This window comes from Gymnogyps californianus, chromosome 9, assembly GCF_018139145.2.
Source record: "Gymnogyps californianus isolate 813 chromosome 9, ASM1813914v2, whole genome shotgun sequence".
Classification (NCBI taxonomy): domain Eukaryota; kingdom Metazoa; phylum Chordata; class Aves; order Accipitriformes; family Cathartidae; genus Gymnogyps; species Gymnogyps californianus.
This window is the reverse complement of record NC_059479.1, coordinates 4,011,844-4,029,977: the sequence shown is the minus strand read 5'-3', so window position 1 is coordinate 4,029,977 and position 18,134 is coordinate 4,011,844. Positions and strand designations below refer to the sequence as shown.

At 37.0% G+C, this 18,134-nt stretch overlaps 1 protein-coding gene across 1 annotated transcript in view; it reads right to left on the bottom strand.

Annotated features, from left to right (window-relative positions):
- Positions 1–16,210, bottom strand: part of KLHL4 (kelch like family member 4) — a 44,188-nt gene extending 27,978 nt beyond the window's left edge. The window contains exon 1 of the mRNA XM_050901789.1: positions 15,789–16,210. Within this exon, the coding sequence (XP_050757746.1) occupies positions 15,789–16,210 (422 nt within the window). The remainder of the gene's footprint in view (positions 1–15,788) is intronic.
- Between the last annotated feature and the right edge of the window lie 1,924 nt (positions 16,211–18,134).

The following is an 18,134-nucleotide window of genomic DNA, read 5'->3' as shown; positions in this document are numbered from 1 at the left end:
ACCCTTCCATATATACTGGAAAGAATTGTTAATATTATAAATTATGTAGACTACTGTGCCTTATCTCCTGCTCTTATCCTTTGTCACTGACTTTCACTTTTTTAATATCTGAGAAATATCTTAGTATTCATTATTATATGCATTTTTGTTAATGTCAGAAATTAATGTCCACTGCACATCTAGTATGCTTGCTCAGAAAAGTAGGTTTTTGAGACAGCAACTTAGAATAATTGCTTACTGAGGAAACCTCTATTCATGAGTTCATAGCATCTTTGTAAGACAGAAAGAGAATTACCTTTACAACCTTTACAGACAGGCTATTAGGTCTACTTTTATTTGACAGTATCAAGTGTATTTAACACTATTTCTGGCAACATGTCTTAAGAAAACCTGTACTCTTGATGCCATTGGTGACTTGGCATTCTTCCTGGCAGATAATAGTGATAACAGCTCCAAAAAGTCAGAGTATGTTTCAATGTCAGCTCACTGTAAATGAACTCAAATAAAAACATGAAATCTAAATAAAAGTAGTATATGAAATCAAAAGAAAAATAAAGAAAGGCTGAAAAGTACAAGTGGAACTGATATGAACTGTGGAAAATATTGCTTATAGTATTATTATGACAGATTTTTTCCTGGAGTACCTGTACTATTCACTATTCTAGGCTGGAGGGAGGCAAAATTACATTATAATGTGAACTTACAAAAAATAACAGAGCGATTTAATCACGTTTATTTAATAAAATATGCATTACAACTTTTGCTGAGGTTATTATATAACAGTAACTAAATGAAGCATGTGATAGTATGCTATCATATCTAATCTTGATAGAAAAACCAAATCTTTCCTTAGATTTGTTTTCTGCCTCCTTAAGAAGGAATTGATTATTTAGGTTGCTTGCAATGTGTATTGTTTCAGTGAAAATATACTACAAGATATGCCTTAAGACTGTTCACCAGGTTGTGTAGTCCCCATCCTTAGAGGTTTTCAAGACCTGACTGGATAAAGCCCAGAGCAACCTGGGCTGATCTCACAGCTGACCCTGCTTTGAGCAGGGATTGGGCCAGAGACCTCCTGAGATCCCTTCCAACCCAAATAATCCTGTGATCTTGTGATCTTATGATCTTATGACTCCTGGTAATTTAAAAAATTGGAAAGAGGTAATAATACACTTAATGAGGATTTCAATTGGAGAGTAAAAAGGCTTTAAGCAGATTAATGTAAACACTTATCTGTTCCCATCTAAATGTTTGAAGGTTGTCCTGAAAGCATTGACACTCCCCTCTCTGGAAATTATTATGTTCTAACTACTCTTTTGGGAAGTTGCTCGGTTTCTCACACAGTTTTCTCTTATGACTGTAGAAAACTGCTATTAGTTGTTTAATCTTTGTGCAATATCATAACATATATTCTACTGTGTTCGTACTGACCATGTTTCCACCAGCGAGAAGATCAAATGAGAGCTAATCAAGTGTTTTAAGGGTAGGTCAGCCTTTGCTGCTCACCTTTTGCTAGACACTGTCTGCTGAACACCTCTTTATTGAATAAAATTGATGTTCCCTCCAAATTCAATGAGAAATTTGATGTATTAAATTGAACAGGCAAAGCTGAAACTATATTTATGTTGCTTCTGGGTCAGGACCCTTCCTTGCTGGGGTCTTACCTTTCTATCTTGCAAGGAGCGTACAGATCACCTTAATATATTGCAAGTCTTTCCTCCAAATAATCTACATCAGAAATCGGTCTTGCATTTCAGAGAGAGTATTTGGGGTATAGGAAAACCAAAAAGACCTCAGCAACAGTTTATGGAATGAAAAAGTAACAGATGAGGAAGTTAGAAGTCTAGCAATTAGAAATTTCAGCTATGTTATTCTCCAAAATAATTTTAAAATATGGTTATGATTGGAAGATATTTGTTAGAAAAGGTAAAAATTTGTGGTTTTTACTATCAATTGATTTACGAAATGTCACAGCAGTAGCCAGTAAAAGTGAAATAAGTCTTTTCACTTAATGGTTTGACATATGGGGAAAAACAACAAAGGATGTTTTAGGAACTGTAGAGACTTAAAAGAAAACAACTTGTGAAAATTCAAAGATGAGGTACCAACCTGATGTATTGTTTAAAATATATAAGAAAATATTTTCAGATTCCAGATGAAGAACAAAAGCTCAGTAGCTTACTAGTAAATATACCAGAGCTTTATTGCTTCACTGAGCAGGCCAAACTGTCCTTCTGGTCCTGACTTTGTTCTTTTACTAATTGTGTTAAGTTCAGGTTCAAATTCACTGTAACACAAAGTGAAAAAGTATAAAGACACTTTAAACAGCTAACTAGTAATTGAGCTACATTATTGAATGAGGAAGTAAGAGGCACATATAAGCGCTGCTGCTTTGTGGCATCCCATGGGATCTTCATGCTGAGCAACTTCATTGGCATATTGTAACACCGAGCCACTCTGAATTCCTTTTATAGAAGAATTTGGGATCCTTTAAGTCAATGAAAAAAACAAATTAAGACAAAAAATTAGTCCTGACTTACAACCTTGTTCCTTTCTGTGCCTTTCTCACTGCTTCGTTGTGTTCTGATTGAACAGTCTGGCTCCTGCACGATCACAACGCTGTAACTTCCCAGGAAGCTCTCTTACACTGCTTGTAAATCCACTATGACAAGATATATCAAGAGACTGAGTTGGCTGTACTGCTGGATGATTTTACTAGGTCAAGCATCTCAGACAGAAAGATCAAAAGTCCATCCTAAGCCACTGTACTAGCACACAGAAGGGGGGGTGGGAGAGTGTAAGTAATGGCATAGGAGGGAATTTCTGGCTTTACATGTAGTTTTCTGTAAACTGAACGACAGCCGGATAGACTGGATGCAATCTTCTGTGAATGTCCTCTGTGAGACAGTCATGAAAATCATGACTCAGAACAAGCATTTTAATCTTTAAATGCTTTTTACAAAGTATTGTTCTAAAAGATATTTAGGTATGTTTGGCTTAAAACTCTTGATATAATCGTAGTTCAGTGTTTACATATGTTGTGAATTACACTTCATGACCCAGAAAAGATGAACAGAATTCTCCAGTGTATTGGACAAAACAGAGAACTTTCTGCAGAAAGCTGTAGTTGTGATGTTCAAAATAACTGATGGTTTTCATTACTCCAATTAAATGACCTTGTAGCAAGAATCAGTTTCTGCCTCTTTCCTGCCTAGCCTAAACCTATTTCGGTAGTGCTAAGACCGTACAAATCTCTAACCCGCTGTCTCTTTCTTTTTCTTACATTACCCTCTGATATGTAAATAACATTATGGTTCACAAATAGGCAATACTGGCAAGTTTGGGTTCTACAGTTATTAATGTTTGGTTAGATCAATATATATCCATTATAAACGTAATTTCAAACTGTAGAACACCATATTTTTTGTTCAGAGTATATCTTTATTCTCTTTATCAGAAGAATATTTATCGTTTATTGAATAAACGAAAGTCAAGTGCCTTTAATAGCACATTATGGGGTGCCTTCAATAGCACATCCATAGACAGGCTTAATTTTTAGCTTTCTAAAAAATGGTTTCTTAAAAAAATATTTTCTGCTTTTTTTTTTTTAATTTTGTTGAGGAGGTTTCAAACTACAAAACGTTGTTAAATTGTAAGTAAAACTTCAAGGATTTAGAAGTTTAGTACTCAAAATACTGGTTCCTGGCATACCATATGGTCCAATAATAAAACTCTCAAAAGCTGCTTCCTGAGCTTGCAGGATACTCATAAGACTAGTTATATACCTATTATGTGACTGCATGTACATGTGTCCCCAACATGTGATTCTGCATGTGTTTGCAGGTCCATTCTGCACAGGGGTTCAACTCACATGGCTGAATTCATGAATTGTTTTAATGCAATTTTGAAGTACCTTGCTTGGATAGACAGTGAGAATGCACTCGCTTTGTAGTGGGATCTGAGAGTGCACCAAGAGTGGATAATGGTATAGAGTAATAATATGCCATTCCCCAAATTTTAAACAAGGTCTCTTAAAACCGAGAGACTGAAATATTGCAAAATTTGAAAAAGTAATTCTTTTTCAGTAATTCGAATCCTATGTTTTCTAAATTTATGGAGCTGTTGCTCTCTGAAAAAGAAAACTAAAGGCAGCACACATTTTCAGGCTCAGTGGCATGCTTAGGGTCTGAGCCCTCCTGCCCGCTCAACAGAGAGGCAGGTGTGTCTCTGATCATGGCAGACTGCAACTCCTTCCAGGCTGTCACCTACCTGGGCACTGAAGAGGTAAAAGGAGAATGCAGAACTCTGTGGCACGCATGGAGCAGGGTATATGATATGTTTTGGCAAGTCATATCTGTCCTAGGGTCAAAAGGGTGGGCTAGAAATGGTGTCACCAGAGCTGGTCTTTCTCCTTGCATTTTCACTACGTATATGGCAAAGGCAAATCTTTTGCTCTAAATAGATGACTATCTAAAACATGAATCCAAATGGATCAGAACTGAAGGTAATGTTTGAACAAATATCCTCAGCCTGGAAACAGAGGTTTTAATTACAAAGCTTTTGTGATTTTTGTACAAATACAAATGTACAAAGCTGTATCACCGTGGTCGTGGCAGAAATGGAAAGAACTAACTTCCACCAAAGACACAGAACATGACTAAGATAAAATTACAGAGATATTTTTGTCTGCACGTGTGTATATGTGCATCTCTATTTCTTCACGTTCTGAAGCATTCTGAAATGGTATGGCATGGAGACACAGAGCTTTCCTGAGCATCTGTGCTAAATGAACACTGTAAAAGATGTTTCCCTAGCAACGCAAACCGTATGTAATAGCTTAAAATAGCTTTTCTCCAACTCCTAGGATTTCTTAGTGGTTTGCTCACAATTTCCATTTAAATCAAGGTATATTTGCCCGGTTCAAAAAGGTTCTTCATTTTCTCGACTTCTGTTAAAATGAAGAGGCTTTGAAAATGCTCATTTCTTGCAAGAATATCTCCCTTCCTCTTGACTTCTAATTTATCAGGTAAACTGAAGCATAGCAAATGGTCACAGTGGCTGTCCACTTTATCAAATGTATTCCCTTTGTTTGCTGTTCAAAACATTTTATTATAAGTATATTGGTGGTCTCTACTGTTTATTGTAACAGGAAACTTCTAAAGTAGTAGAGTTTGATTTTTGTGATGGTATTATCATGAGAAGATAAACTGTGCAACTATATAGTATAATTTGTCAATCATAATGTACATGCATTCCACTTTGCATTTTAGTAGCAGTTTGCAGGCAAATTATGATATTTGAAAACACTGAGCAGTTCTCATTGTGTCCCTAGGAAAATAGATATCAAATGCTATCTTTAACATGAGTAAACTGTGATACCAAGAGGCTAAGTGATTTCTCTGAGTTTATATCAGAAGCAAGCAACAAATCTGAGACGTAACCCATAGATATTGATTTTCAGATTGTAATGCAACTAGTCATAAAGTCATGTATTTAAAAAGCTAGAAGCTGGCTGAGAGAGCTTGAATTTGATTAAATCAAATGTTAATATACAGGTAAGATATCTAGATTCTTGTCCAATGATTTTCAAAATATATATAGCAAAGCTGAAGAAAGAACCAGGTATCAGACATTGCTTTCTTTTCCGATAAATGTTTGTTTAGCCTAAATGGATTTTAGTTGAGAAAACAATGAAGCAAACTTTTAATCATATACTCTTCATGTGCTGCTTCATTTCTAAATAAGGCAGCCTCGTGCAACTATAGAACACAGCATGAGAACACAGTACCTATTTCCTGAGAAAACATTTTAAAACTGTAGTAATTTAGGTACCGTAACATACATTTCAACCTCAAACGAAGTAATGGCTACAAGGTAGAGTGTTCCTTTAAATACTTTTAGTTGTTGTTCTTGTTACCTGTGAGCAGCAGACAGACTTTTAGTGAAATATCCTGACTTATCGTATAGAATGGAAACAGTTACTAGAATGAAGTGAAAGATGTTTTAAGCTAATAATTATTGGATGGGCAGAATTGTTGGAAAGAGCCAGGCTCTAAGGTCTTGTTCTATCTATTTTCATTAGCTTTGAATTGAGTTTTGACTATTAAGCATTTGCTTGGAAAAGGAGGGAAGGGGGTGGACAGGGAGAAGATTTGCTGTCAGAGCTGTGTGGGAAGTCCTCGTGCCAGTGTATCTGACGATAGAGTCACTGAGGTGGAGTCTGATTTCACAGAGGAGGAAATTTTGTTTATAGCTTTATTTTAGAGATTATTTTTTAAGTTTATTTCCTATACTTACCTTAAGGTCTTTCTGGGAATCTTGACAGTACTTCAGCTTCATTTTTGTATTCATTTAGCCTGCATACCTACAGGTATGCCATACACAAGACATATTCTTTATCTTATCACATGATATAGTCATTCTCTAAATATAGTATCATTATTTTATTCTAGTAGAATGAAAGGAGCTAAACTAAATTGGTATATATTGGGCTTAGCTGTTTGACTATAACAAACAAATCCCTTTATTTCTTTAAATGTGAAAGATTTAGTAATGTTCCTCATCACAGTATTTCAAATAGTTCAAAGTAAACAATTCAGCCACAAAACAACGGTGAAAATAAATTGTTCATTTCTTTCAGAACGCTGTCTAGCTATAACTTTCAAATCAAGCAAACTCTCTCCCCCTTTTCCAAGAATGCTTCAACAACCATATGATTTCCTGTTGGTCTTACAATTGCATATGCTCAGTATATCTGTAAAAACTGCTCTGCATTGGTTGCATGTGTTTAATCATCTCCTTAACTTTTTCTGGAGACATTAAGAAGTGATTTTAAGAACAGTAATAACTCTTTAAAAAGTAATTTAACAGCTGTCTTTGCTGAGAGCAAGCTGTGTGGAGTGGAAATGAGAAGATAATTGAATCATAAAGAAATTGTTTTGAAATGAATAGAATTGTCCTAGTTTCTTAGATTACTATTAAATTTTTTTTCCCCTTGCCTGTAATAATTCATCTTTGAAAGCTATGCGTGTTAAATGTAAGCCTGTAAAATATTGTGTGTTTTTAGTAAGTCATATTATTTCTCATTATAGCTTTCTTGGTGGGGGGTGGGGGGACAGGGTTAGACTTGATCACATCCAGAGGTCCTTTTCAGCTTAAATTATTCTATGATTCTACTTATGTACCTATGAAAAAAAATCTTTGAATAAATATCCACTCCTTCCACAGGCTAAATACAAAACTAATTTCAAAATGCAAACCTACTTCTTCCTTTATTTTTTAAGAACTGTTTCAACCCACTTTAATTTCATATACTTTTTGCCTTTCAAGTTCCTCGTAAGATGTCATAATAGAAGAAGAAAGTAGGAATAAAATCTGCTGAGGATGCCTTTGGGACATATTGATTCTAATTGCTGTACTGAGACCTCTTGTATGAGGCAACAGCATTTGTTTAATCAGAATGACTTCATTGGTCACTGTTCATTACATTTGCACATTGCCTAAAAAGTCCTATCCCTCCTTGTAAATATCAGCTTCTGGGAAAAAGGTAATTCTCCTCTTAGATTTTAATCTTGCATCAGATGCCACTTACTATAACTTCACAAATTTTCTACACTTAGAAAACATTAGATATCAAAGGAAAATTTTCTTGGTTGCTCTCACCTATCATTTTTCAACCAGTTGTGAGTGAATTTCCATAAAATGCTATTAAAATTCAGCTTAATGTCACCAATTATCTCATGTGCTACATGTGCCTTTGTTCAGCTCGTAAGTAAAACTAAAGTAATCTCCGGCACTAGCAGATGCAGCATCTCAGTGCTGTCAATGGGGTGTTCATCAACCATTATTGCCTAGAATGTCACCCTCGTTCCCCTGCTGCAAGCTGCTCTTCCGCTGTGCTAAAGCATTGAAAGGCCACATGAGCTGTTCAAGCATCACTTCTGAGAGGAAATCAGCTACAATATCTTAAATAACCCATTTCAAATGTCTCCAGTTCCAAATTCATATTTTGACCTTTAGTTAAAGGTCATCTTTAGAAGACAATTAGTTTTTGCTTGTCCTTGAGGTAGCAATGAAGCATTTTGGTTATCCATAGCAGAATGCCATAATCATCTTTTTAAAATACACTGCTGAAGTATATATTACATTTTTATAAGTATTAAACACACCAAAAAATTCTCCGCAAGACAGAAACATAGTTTCTTTTCCTGGCTCTTACTTCTTGCCTAATTCTGCAGTGTAAAACTAATATAATTATTGTTTCTAAGCACTTAAAGATAAAAGAGAAGACTAACAGTCAGCAAGAATTTGTCAAGAATAACAAGTCAAAATAAATTGAAGTCCTTCATTAATAGGCTGTAGTAGGCATTATGGAGAACAGAAAAGAAGTAGTTGTCATTTATATCTTGGACATCAGAATATTATTTGACACTGTCTCATATCGGATAGTACTAAGTTCAATCTGAGTACTGTTTGGAGTAAACCATTATGGAACGGGTGCAAAACTAGTTTGAAATCATACTTTTAAAGTAATTATCAATGGTTCACTGATAAATAGGAAGCTAAATCAAACTGGGTTCCTGTATAGGGTTTGTGTGGCAAGGTTTTGGTAGTGGGGGGGCTACAGGGGTGGCTTCTGTGAGAAGCTGCTAGAAGCTTCCTCCATGTCTGATAGAGCCAATGCCAGCCGGCTCCAAGACGGACCCGCCGCTGGCCAAGGCCGAGCCCATCAGTGATGGTGGTAGCGCCTCTGGGATAACAGATTTAAGAAAGGGGGAAAAAGTTACTGTGCAGCAGCAATTGCAGCCAGGAGAGAGGAGTGAGAGTATGTGAGAGAAAGAACTCTGCAGACACCAAGGTCAGTGAAGAAGGAGGGGGAGGAGGTGCTCCAGGCACCCAGCAGAGATTCCCCTGCAGCCCGTGGGGAAGACCATGGTGAGGCAGGCTGTCCCCCGGCAGCCCATGGAGGTCCACGGGGGAGCAGATCTCCACCTGCAGCCCGTGGAGGACCCTATGCTGGAGCAGGGGATGCCTGAAGGAGGCTGTGACCCCATGGGAAGCCCGTGCTGGAGCAGGCTCCTGGCAGGACCTGTGGCCCCGTGGAGAGAGGAGCCCAGGCTGGAGCAGGTTTGCTGGCAGGGCTTGTGACCCCGGGGGAACCCATGCTGGAGCAGTCTGTTCCTGAAGGACTGCACCCTGTGGAAAAGACCCATGCTGGAGCAGTTTGTGAAGAACTGCAGCCGTGGGAAGGACTCATGCTGGAGAAGTTCATGGAGGACTGTCTCTCATGGGAGGGACCCCACACAGGAGCCGGGGCAGAGTGTGAGGAGCCTCCCCCTGAGGAGGAAGGAGCGGCAGAAACAACGTGTGATGAACTGACCACAACCCCCATTCCTGCCCCCTGTGCTGCTCGGGGCGAGGAGGTAGAGAAATCAGCAGTAAAGTTAAGCCTGGGAAGAAGGGAGGGGTTGGGGGAAGGTGTTTTTTAAGATTTGGTTTTATTTCTCATTATTCTACTCTGATTTGATTGGTAATAAACTAAATTAATTTTTTTCCCCCAAGTCGAGTCTGTTTTGCCCGTGACAGTAATTGCTGAGTGATCTCTCCTGTCCTTGTCTCGACCCGTGAGCCTTTCATTATATTTTCTCTCCCCTGTCCAGCTGAGGAGGGGAGTGATAGAGCGGCTTTGGTGGGCAGCTGGCGTCCAGCCAGGGTCAACCCACCACAGTTCCTAAGGAACTTTCCACTGAAGTTCCACTATGACTTTTCACAAATTTTCTAAATTACTTGCAAGGAGGAGGAAAAAGAGAAAGCTTTGATAGGAACTTTATTACAACTGAAGATCATGCCAAGCTGAGAAGAGCTGCAAGTATATTGGAGCACAGGATCAGAACTGAATATTAACTCAGCAAATTGGAGACATTATCTGATAAACATAAGATGGAATTTATTTGTGCAAAGTACTATATTTAGGAACAAATAACTGCAAAAATGTACAGAAGGTTAGGGAACTGGTCTTTGGTACAGGGTCAGGAGTTTCACATGAATCACAAGCCAGGCATGAGCAATAGCACCATGTTGTTGACAAAAAAACCACTGAGCAGGATATTCAAACAAATTTTTAGTCAGAATGACATGTAAGTAATGCTGCCCTCTACACTAGAATTGTCAGGCTTTAACCAGAACATATCCAGACCTGACCACAGTACTGCAAGTACAGACATTCTGGAAAAAGTCAGGAGAGCAATGAAAATTATCATAGTTGTCTAGCATAGGATTTCTGAAAAAAGATTGCAAGAATTGCAGCTCTTTAGACTTATAGCAATTTTCAAACATATAAATGAATGCTGTAAAGAAGAATAGTGTGGGAATAAGAATAAGGGGAGCAATATGCTATCTATATCCATGGGGGAAAGATCAAGGAAATAATGAGCTTAAATTGTACTACAGATAACCAAGGAAGTATCTAAATATAGTTGATCCCACTTTGCCATAGGATTGACATGCCGTCTGACTAAATGTCCAGTATTCTTCATTATGTTTGCAAACCTTTTATTTGTTAAAGTTAAGATTTTTGAAAGCTTTTTTCCCAAAATGTTGGAAGTTCAGTGAAAATAAAATCAGAGCGGTTATGTTTTGATTTAAAAATAAAGGCTGCTGCTATGTGAGACTAGGAATAATCATTTCTAAACTTTTACCTTAGGCATCAGAGATGGTTCACGAAACTGAATTCTTACTCATGAGGGGAAAATAGTGTCATGATGTACTACTCTGAATGCAGCGCTTTATCATCTTCTCTGCAAAGGAAACATCGTAGTCCTTCCATTTACTAGAGCATTGTCATTCATTATCAGTCATTCTCGTGAATCAGTGGTAGGACTCTGCTTATTTGGATACCCAGAACTGTACTCTTAATGCAAAAAACCCTCTCCATCTGGTTTGACCGGTGGTTTCATAGAATAATTCATATGTTCCATTTTCACCAGGAAAATTATCACCTGTTTTCTTTTTCGGAAATGATCTTTTGTATTGAAAAATTAAGCAGACATCATTTCAGTGAGTATCTCTTACAAACTTTAGAGGACATGATGAATGTGTAGTGTAATGGCTCTCCCCAAAAAAGTGCTCAACAGAAGGAAACATGACAGCATGTGTCCTTGATCTGTGCCACAGTAGCTAATCAAAAAAATGGCATCGTATGTGCAAGAAAATTAGGTCAGGCACTGCACGCTGATTTATTCATTTCCACCTGTTCATTATTTTCTGGGATACTGCAACAATTAAAGGGTTATTTTTTCCGTGTGGTACCTTTATTTCACACTGGAATGTGAGCCAAGGCTGTTATCTGCTACTGGAAATAAAAGTAGAACTCCAGGGAAAATCTTCATATAAGGGATAATGTCTGAAATAGTCATGTATATGTATGTGTGTATATATGTATATGTCAGAGACAGTAAGGGAAATGGTCTGTTAGTTATTTCCATACGGCTAACCAAAAAAAAAAAAACCAAAGACAATTAGAGGAGTTTTCATGTCTTAAGATGAGCCATCAAAATAACCAAACTTCATAAATAGTCACTACAGAAAATGCATTGCCTCAATTAAGAGGATACTCCTCCCAAATATCTGTTTCCATGTACATCAGTACTGACTGCTTGGATTATGACATCAAAAGATTCTATTAAAATTAATTAGAAGTATATTTTGTCTCATATGGGAAATTAGAAAGCATGTATCTTTAGCAAAACTAGGGTTTGTCAACCAAACTAGAGTTTGTCAGCAATTTTTCAGCCATATAATTAGAAAAAAATGCAGAAGAGAAAAATGATGAATGGATGCTACATTCATTATTGTAATCTAACTGCCTTTGGGCAACTAGGAAAAGAGGTACACGCATACTTTACCAGCACACATAGTCTTCAATAGTGTACTTATGGAACCATAATACATCTCCTAGCAAACATGCATAAATTGATGTGGCAATGTAGCATAATGTTAATAAATACTAGGCATAGTGCTCATATTGAAAGGTCAATACAGTCATGCCTGTGAGTCCAAACTTTATCAGGGGAAGTAATCAAGGTAATTCAATATCATGGATTCTTCTTATTAGGAGCTATCAGTGCTTTTTCAGTTTGTGTGTGCACAAGTGTGTTTTCACGTGTTGCACACAAGCGAAGTTTTTGTCGATGGTCAAACAAAATCTAGCAATCAAATCCTCTGAGCTTTTGCTGATGTCTCTGGACCACTGCCAGATCACTTTCTCTGAAAGAAATGGAACTGCTTCAAGGTCTCCCTGACAGAGAAGCCTGAACCTCAAAAGATTCCAGACAGTTAGAGGAGATCAGAGATGATCACCAACTAGCTAAAGTGCACAAAAATCCACAACCATGCCTTCTGAACCAGAAGCAGTTCACGGTTTATTTATCATGCATTCTTTCAGAGCTCACTTAAGCTCCTACTTACTTTAAGCCAAACCTAAAATCTTTGAAGGTTTTTGCCCTTCATTTGCATGGCTGTACTCTGTGGGTTTAGCTTTCTGAGCATCCCAGTAATACCATAATATTTTATAGTGGGAAATACAGTGTACAAATAAACAAAATTACTTGGTATCTATTCAGATTTTAGCTAGTTTCTCTGTTTTTCACCTGTGAAAAGGTCCCAATCCTCATTCAAGGAGTAGATTGGTGAGAATCAGACTAGGTCAATGAAATGTGTATTGTCCACTGTTCAGCTTCTTTCAAAACTATAGATGCAACTTCCATAAGGATCTTATAACAGGTCAAGGCCCGTCATTTCAGATGCTACTAGAAGACTGTTTGATACCTGTTGAGTATGTTCTCTTAGCAACACTGGATAAGACAGTCCCCAGGCACGCTGGGAGGCTTTACTTAACCTTGTGCCAATAAGCAATTTATTTAGCTGTTATGCACCTAGCATTTATTGGTTGGTCACACCTTAACTGGCTGCTGTTACTACAAAACTAATGAGTTTTGGTCACTTAAGCCCTCATTTACTTTGTCTGTCATTTGTCACAGGATATCATTCAGGAACAAGCCTGTAGGTCAGAAGGGTTTCTTTAGGTCTTGCGCTATTTAATTTGGGTACAGGAGTACCAAAAAAGACTGAAGAAAGCAGAAACAAGTGTATTGATGATAGCATATTCAAAATGGAACTGTTGTTTGGAACTTTCTTTTTTACCTTTCCTTCTCAATAAACAAGCCTTATTTCATCAAACCCCAGGGTGCTATGTCTGCATCACTGAAAGCGTTAAGTCCTGAGGTTTCTGGAGAAAGACATCTCAAGTTTTTCCTGAAGAAATTGAGAATACTGTTTTCATGTTTCCAAAGCTTTTTCGTAGGAAGCATTAAGCTGCTAGTAGAAATTGCTTTCATAGTCTGCTCAAGATTGAGTTATTGGCCTGATTTTCTATCCTTTTTAACTATTTTCAATGTCCAAGTGACATGTAGCGGTGTCCTGCTTTAGAGTCCAGCTAAGAATGGGACTTCTACAGGCAGAGGTAAACTCGCTGGATTAGAGACAACCACTCTGAAGATACGATTCCTTTTACAGAATAAAAGGCAAATTTGTATGAGATTGTCTTTGGTGTCCTCAGGTATGAATGGGAAAGAGCATATGGCTGCAATAATTGTATAGTTCATTATGCAGTGGCTTTAATAGTGTACGAAGATGGACTCAGGGGATTCTGCAAATGCCTGATTTTTCAGATGTGTTAATTACTAGCAGATCCCATTGATTACAATTGATTGTGACTGGAACTTCTAAAGAAAAAGGAGGCCCAAATGATTTAAAAGGATCATTTCAAAGGTACAAGATAAGGCATTGTTCTGAAGAGATGAAAATATATCCAGCAACTAGATATAGATAGGTATAAGGCTGCTTCTCTTTATTTCTTCTTCTCAGTATTTCATTTCTACCCAATTAATTAGCATATTAATTCGTGTGTGGTCTGTGCTGGATGCTATAGGGGAAGAGAATGGTGATTTACTTAATGATTTCTTTTGGTACATATTTAAGAAATTGGAGCTATGTTAAGGTGTTTTTAATGATCTATTTTATTTTCTTGAAATAAAATTTTAATTATAGAGAAATTTATAGTCATGAATCACTTTCTAAACAATTTCTTACATTATTCAGCCTTTTAAGGTGTATGTTTAAGATAGATTGTAACCTACAACATGCATAACAAGCTTTCACTGATAACTGTACAGAAAAAACACTTATTTGAATATAACAATATATTATAAGATATATACATTCCCAAAACTTTTCTAAAAGCTGCAAATTTGAAGAGCTCAAGAGAAGAACTTAAATTTGAATGAACATGAAGGCACAAAACTTCATGAAGTTGTAGCAGAAAGTTTATATATACCTGGAGAAAATGTCACATCTTATTTTAGAAGACATTGCTTTATTACTTTCCAAACTGAATTGATTACACTTTTTTTACCTTCTTCACCCGATATAGACTCTTATTTTGATTATTCAGTGTTCCTTGTTTTTCTTCAAATTAAATTGACTTTCTTTCTAAGGTGTGCCTAAATTTACTTTTTTTTTTTCCCAGGAAATTTGTACTGTCATTCAAAATGTTATACTAGGAGTATGCTTCTTACACATTACAAACTAGTACACTAGTAAACATACAGAACTACCACATTCCTACCTCACTCATTTTATTCTGTAATGATTTTATGGAGTACATATTGACTAGTAGTGCTGTTTTCAAAATGACATTTTGGAATGCGTTTTTTTTCTGTTCAGTCTGCAGATGTTCCCTACACCAGATGTATGACTTGAAAAATAACTGCTAAAAATACACAAACTGTCAGCTTTGTTTTTACTGAGAGAAACTATAACTTCAAGTAAGATAGATTTGTATTTAAATGCAATGTAAGAAACCTAAATTATTCCCAAAGACTGATGGCAATCTCATCAAATGGTGCAAATAATCACATTACAAATGCATAATTTGAGTCCAAGGTGGGGCAAAATTGTTGTTGTATAAGCTAATAATAGTGACATCAATTTTGAAAAAAAATAATAAAAAATTAAAAGGTATGCTTAATTGAATAACTGGTATTAATATTTTCTTCTCTGTATTAGCATCTTAAAAATAGCTCTTCCTTTGTGCTTACACCTTTATGGTCTCATAGCTGTAATGTTTTTTCACCTGACCTTGCAGAAAGTATTTGTCTTAGTATACTGAACAAGCTGTGAAAGTAAAGTGATTTCAAATAAACCTTTAAAAAAAGCAAGTAATGATGCTTCCTTTCCACTTAGTTCAAGGTTAATTATACTTGTCCAGAAGGCAGTAAAAAAAAGCAGTGAGAAATTTGACAGATCGATGGCAACCACACAGACTGTGCACCTCCAGCAGTTCCCATTTGTCAAAGTTGCACCCATTGATAAAGTCAGAATGAGGACAATATTTCAGAAGGCTCATTTTTTCATTGCACCTAAACATAATAAATCAAGACCAAAAAATTAATATGCTGTAAACTGTGATAGAGAAAATTTGACAAACTGGCAGATTTTATTTTTATGGAATAGTTATGAAATGATGTATCTTAAGCAAAGATCAAAATTTCATGACAATGTTCCTGTTCATTTTTTTAATGCGAGTGTGTTCCTATTCATTTGAGTGTGGGTGTGCACATATATAAAGTGAGACTAATGCAGTAAGGAACTCTGGTTAAAAACAAAGACAGTTTTAGGGAATAACTTGGATAGAAGTATGGCTTTCTAAGTGCAGACTTTAAAACTCCTACCTCTCTGCAGATTCATCTGAATTTTCTTCTGTGATCATCTGCAACTCCTGTGTGGTTTTACTTGAATCTTCTTTGACACAGTTTTCCTCTGTGCTTGTTTTGGGAATATCCTCATTTGACCGAAGCTGTTCTATGAGATTTTGATGATGCCAGGTTTGAATAGATCGGTGGTGCACTGGGGTTGGACCTGGCACGGGTGCCAGTATATTGTGGTGGACAGGACTGCTGTTTTTCTTCAGCCCATTTCTGTCCCGAGAGTGGTTCTTCAACCTGTTCTGAACTGGTGTCCCTCTGTGCTCATATCCTTCCTGCTGATGGCAGCCCCCCGTGCCTGTGGAGCCTTGCGAGGGGTGACTGAACCACCTCCAGCGGAGCCTCAGGATCTGCTTCACATCAAACTCTTTCTTCCCAGATACTGACATTTTTTTCAGGGAAAAAAAAAAAAAAGACAAAAGCCTATTCTTTTAGAAAGGAAATGGTTTCTTTGTTATCTCTTGTGTTTCAACTCCTCTTCTTAAGAAAAGACAACAAAAGAACAAATACCGGTAGCTCTCTCCCTCTCTCTTCTGATTAATATACTGCAAGCTCTTCAAGCCGATGCTAAGCTGCTGCTAACTGTATAGGTGGGAATCCATACTGACAGGATGATGAGGTCAGACCTTAAACAAGTAAATCAGCTTAGCACAGGAAAGCAGCAACCATAACACTACCCAGCTGCTAGGCTTACACACTCACAGCACTATAGCACAGCTCTCTAATATATAACCTAGCCTCACATGATCCTAAGGGATCCTAAGCTGCAACTTAAGATGCAGGAAAGCACATACAAATAAAGTGAAAAGACTCTCTATCTCATCAGGTTTTCCATCAAGCCTGCTAATAAGCAGGGCTGCATTTCACAGAAGATTTATAAAGAATTCTATTATAGTCTTCTTACACAGATTTTTGGCAACGATTCACTGTGAAACTATACTGCAGTTCATGTGTTTCCTTAAGGGGTTTGCATTTGTTTATCTTGCTGTTTAAAATTCCTACAAATGGCCTCAGTGTGGTAGCACTTACCTAAAGGAAAGAGGCAGCATTTGAATACATTGTGCAGAACTGTATGTATTTTCTCACCTACAGATAGATTTCTCGATATAATTACAGGGGTATGAGAGCAGAGGGAGGGAGCTCATGAAAATCAGAGATGTGCTCCCTGAATGACTGTATCTGTGGAAAACACAGTTTCCTGGCTAAGTGCCTGTGTAAACACCCTTTGCCATCCTGCTCTTAATTTCTCACGGACGGTGAAACGAGTGTGATTTTTTTTTTAGAAAACACCTTTCTTTTGACAGTGTACACTGTAACATGTTTTCAGCAAATTTAATAGATGATATAGATTCATTCCCATCCATTCATTAATAGGCAGGGCTGTGAGAACTGTTCCTTGTGTGTTTTGAAATAATGTACACAGAATGTTTTCACATGCAAATTGAAAATAATGCAATGGACTGGATTTTTTTTCTTATGTTATATTCTCCACAGTTTGCTACTGATGATCTATACAACTGTAAGCAGTGTGCAGAAATAAAAAAAGCTGTAACACAGAGTCAGTAAAACAGGATTCAGAACTAAAGGAGGGTACCCCTCTCCAACGCATCTTACATCTCCTCTTCAGACCTTCCCATGTGAACTTCCTTTTTCTCTGTCGGTGTTGTGATTTTTCTTCTTCTTTTTTTCCTGAACTCTACTGATGGGATGTTGAACCTTCAAACACTAAAATCTGCTTTCTTTTCTTTTTTGGTTCCATATAATGCAAACAGAGAAATGTGAAGTAGAGTTTTGAAAAGAAAAAGCAAAATGAGAGGATAGGACTAAGGAATCATCAGCCTTTTTGCTGGGCTGTCAAGCTCCTATGCTATTCATGGTATTCAGGCAAATGATATGCAGTATCATGGACTGGATGCATGTGAGAAATTACAGGACATGTGAAGGACAATAACATAGTTGAAAGATATTATACTATTTAGATACATAGAGGGAAAGAAAAGACTTTGTACAAAAGAAAACCTATGAGAAAGAGTTGGCCATAAAAGGCAGAAAGGAAGAAGCTGAGGAAAGATATTTGACAGACCTAGCCAATGCATATTTGTTGCTATATAGAACATTGAGGCTGAGCTATTGCAATAAAATGTACATTAACATGTGATTTTGATATTAGGGTAAATGTCTATGACAGACAGAACAAGAAAAACTTGGTTGCAGATAAGAATCCTTTCTTATATGAAAAAATAAACTATTTGTGGGAGCTAAAATACAAGTCCTGGCAAGCCTTCTGCAGTGCTTTGGCATAATTGCTCCCAT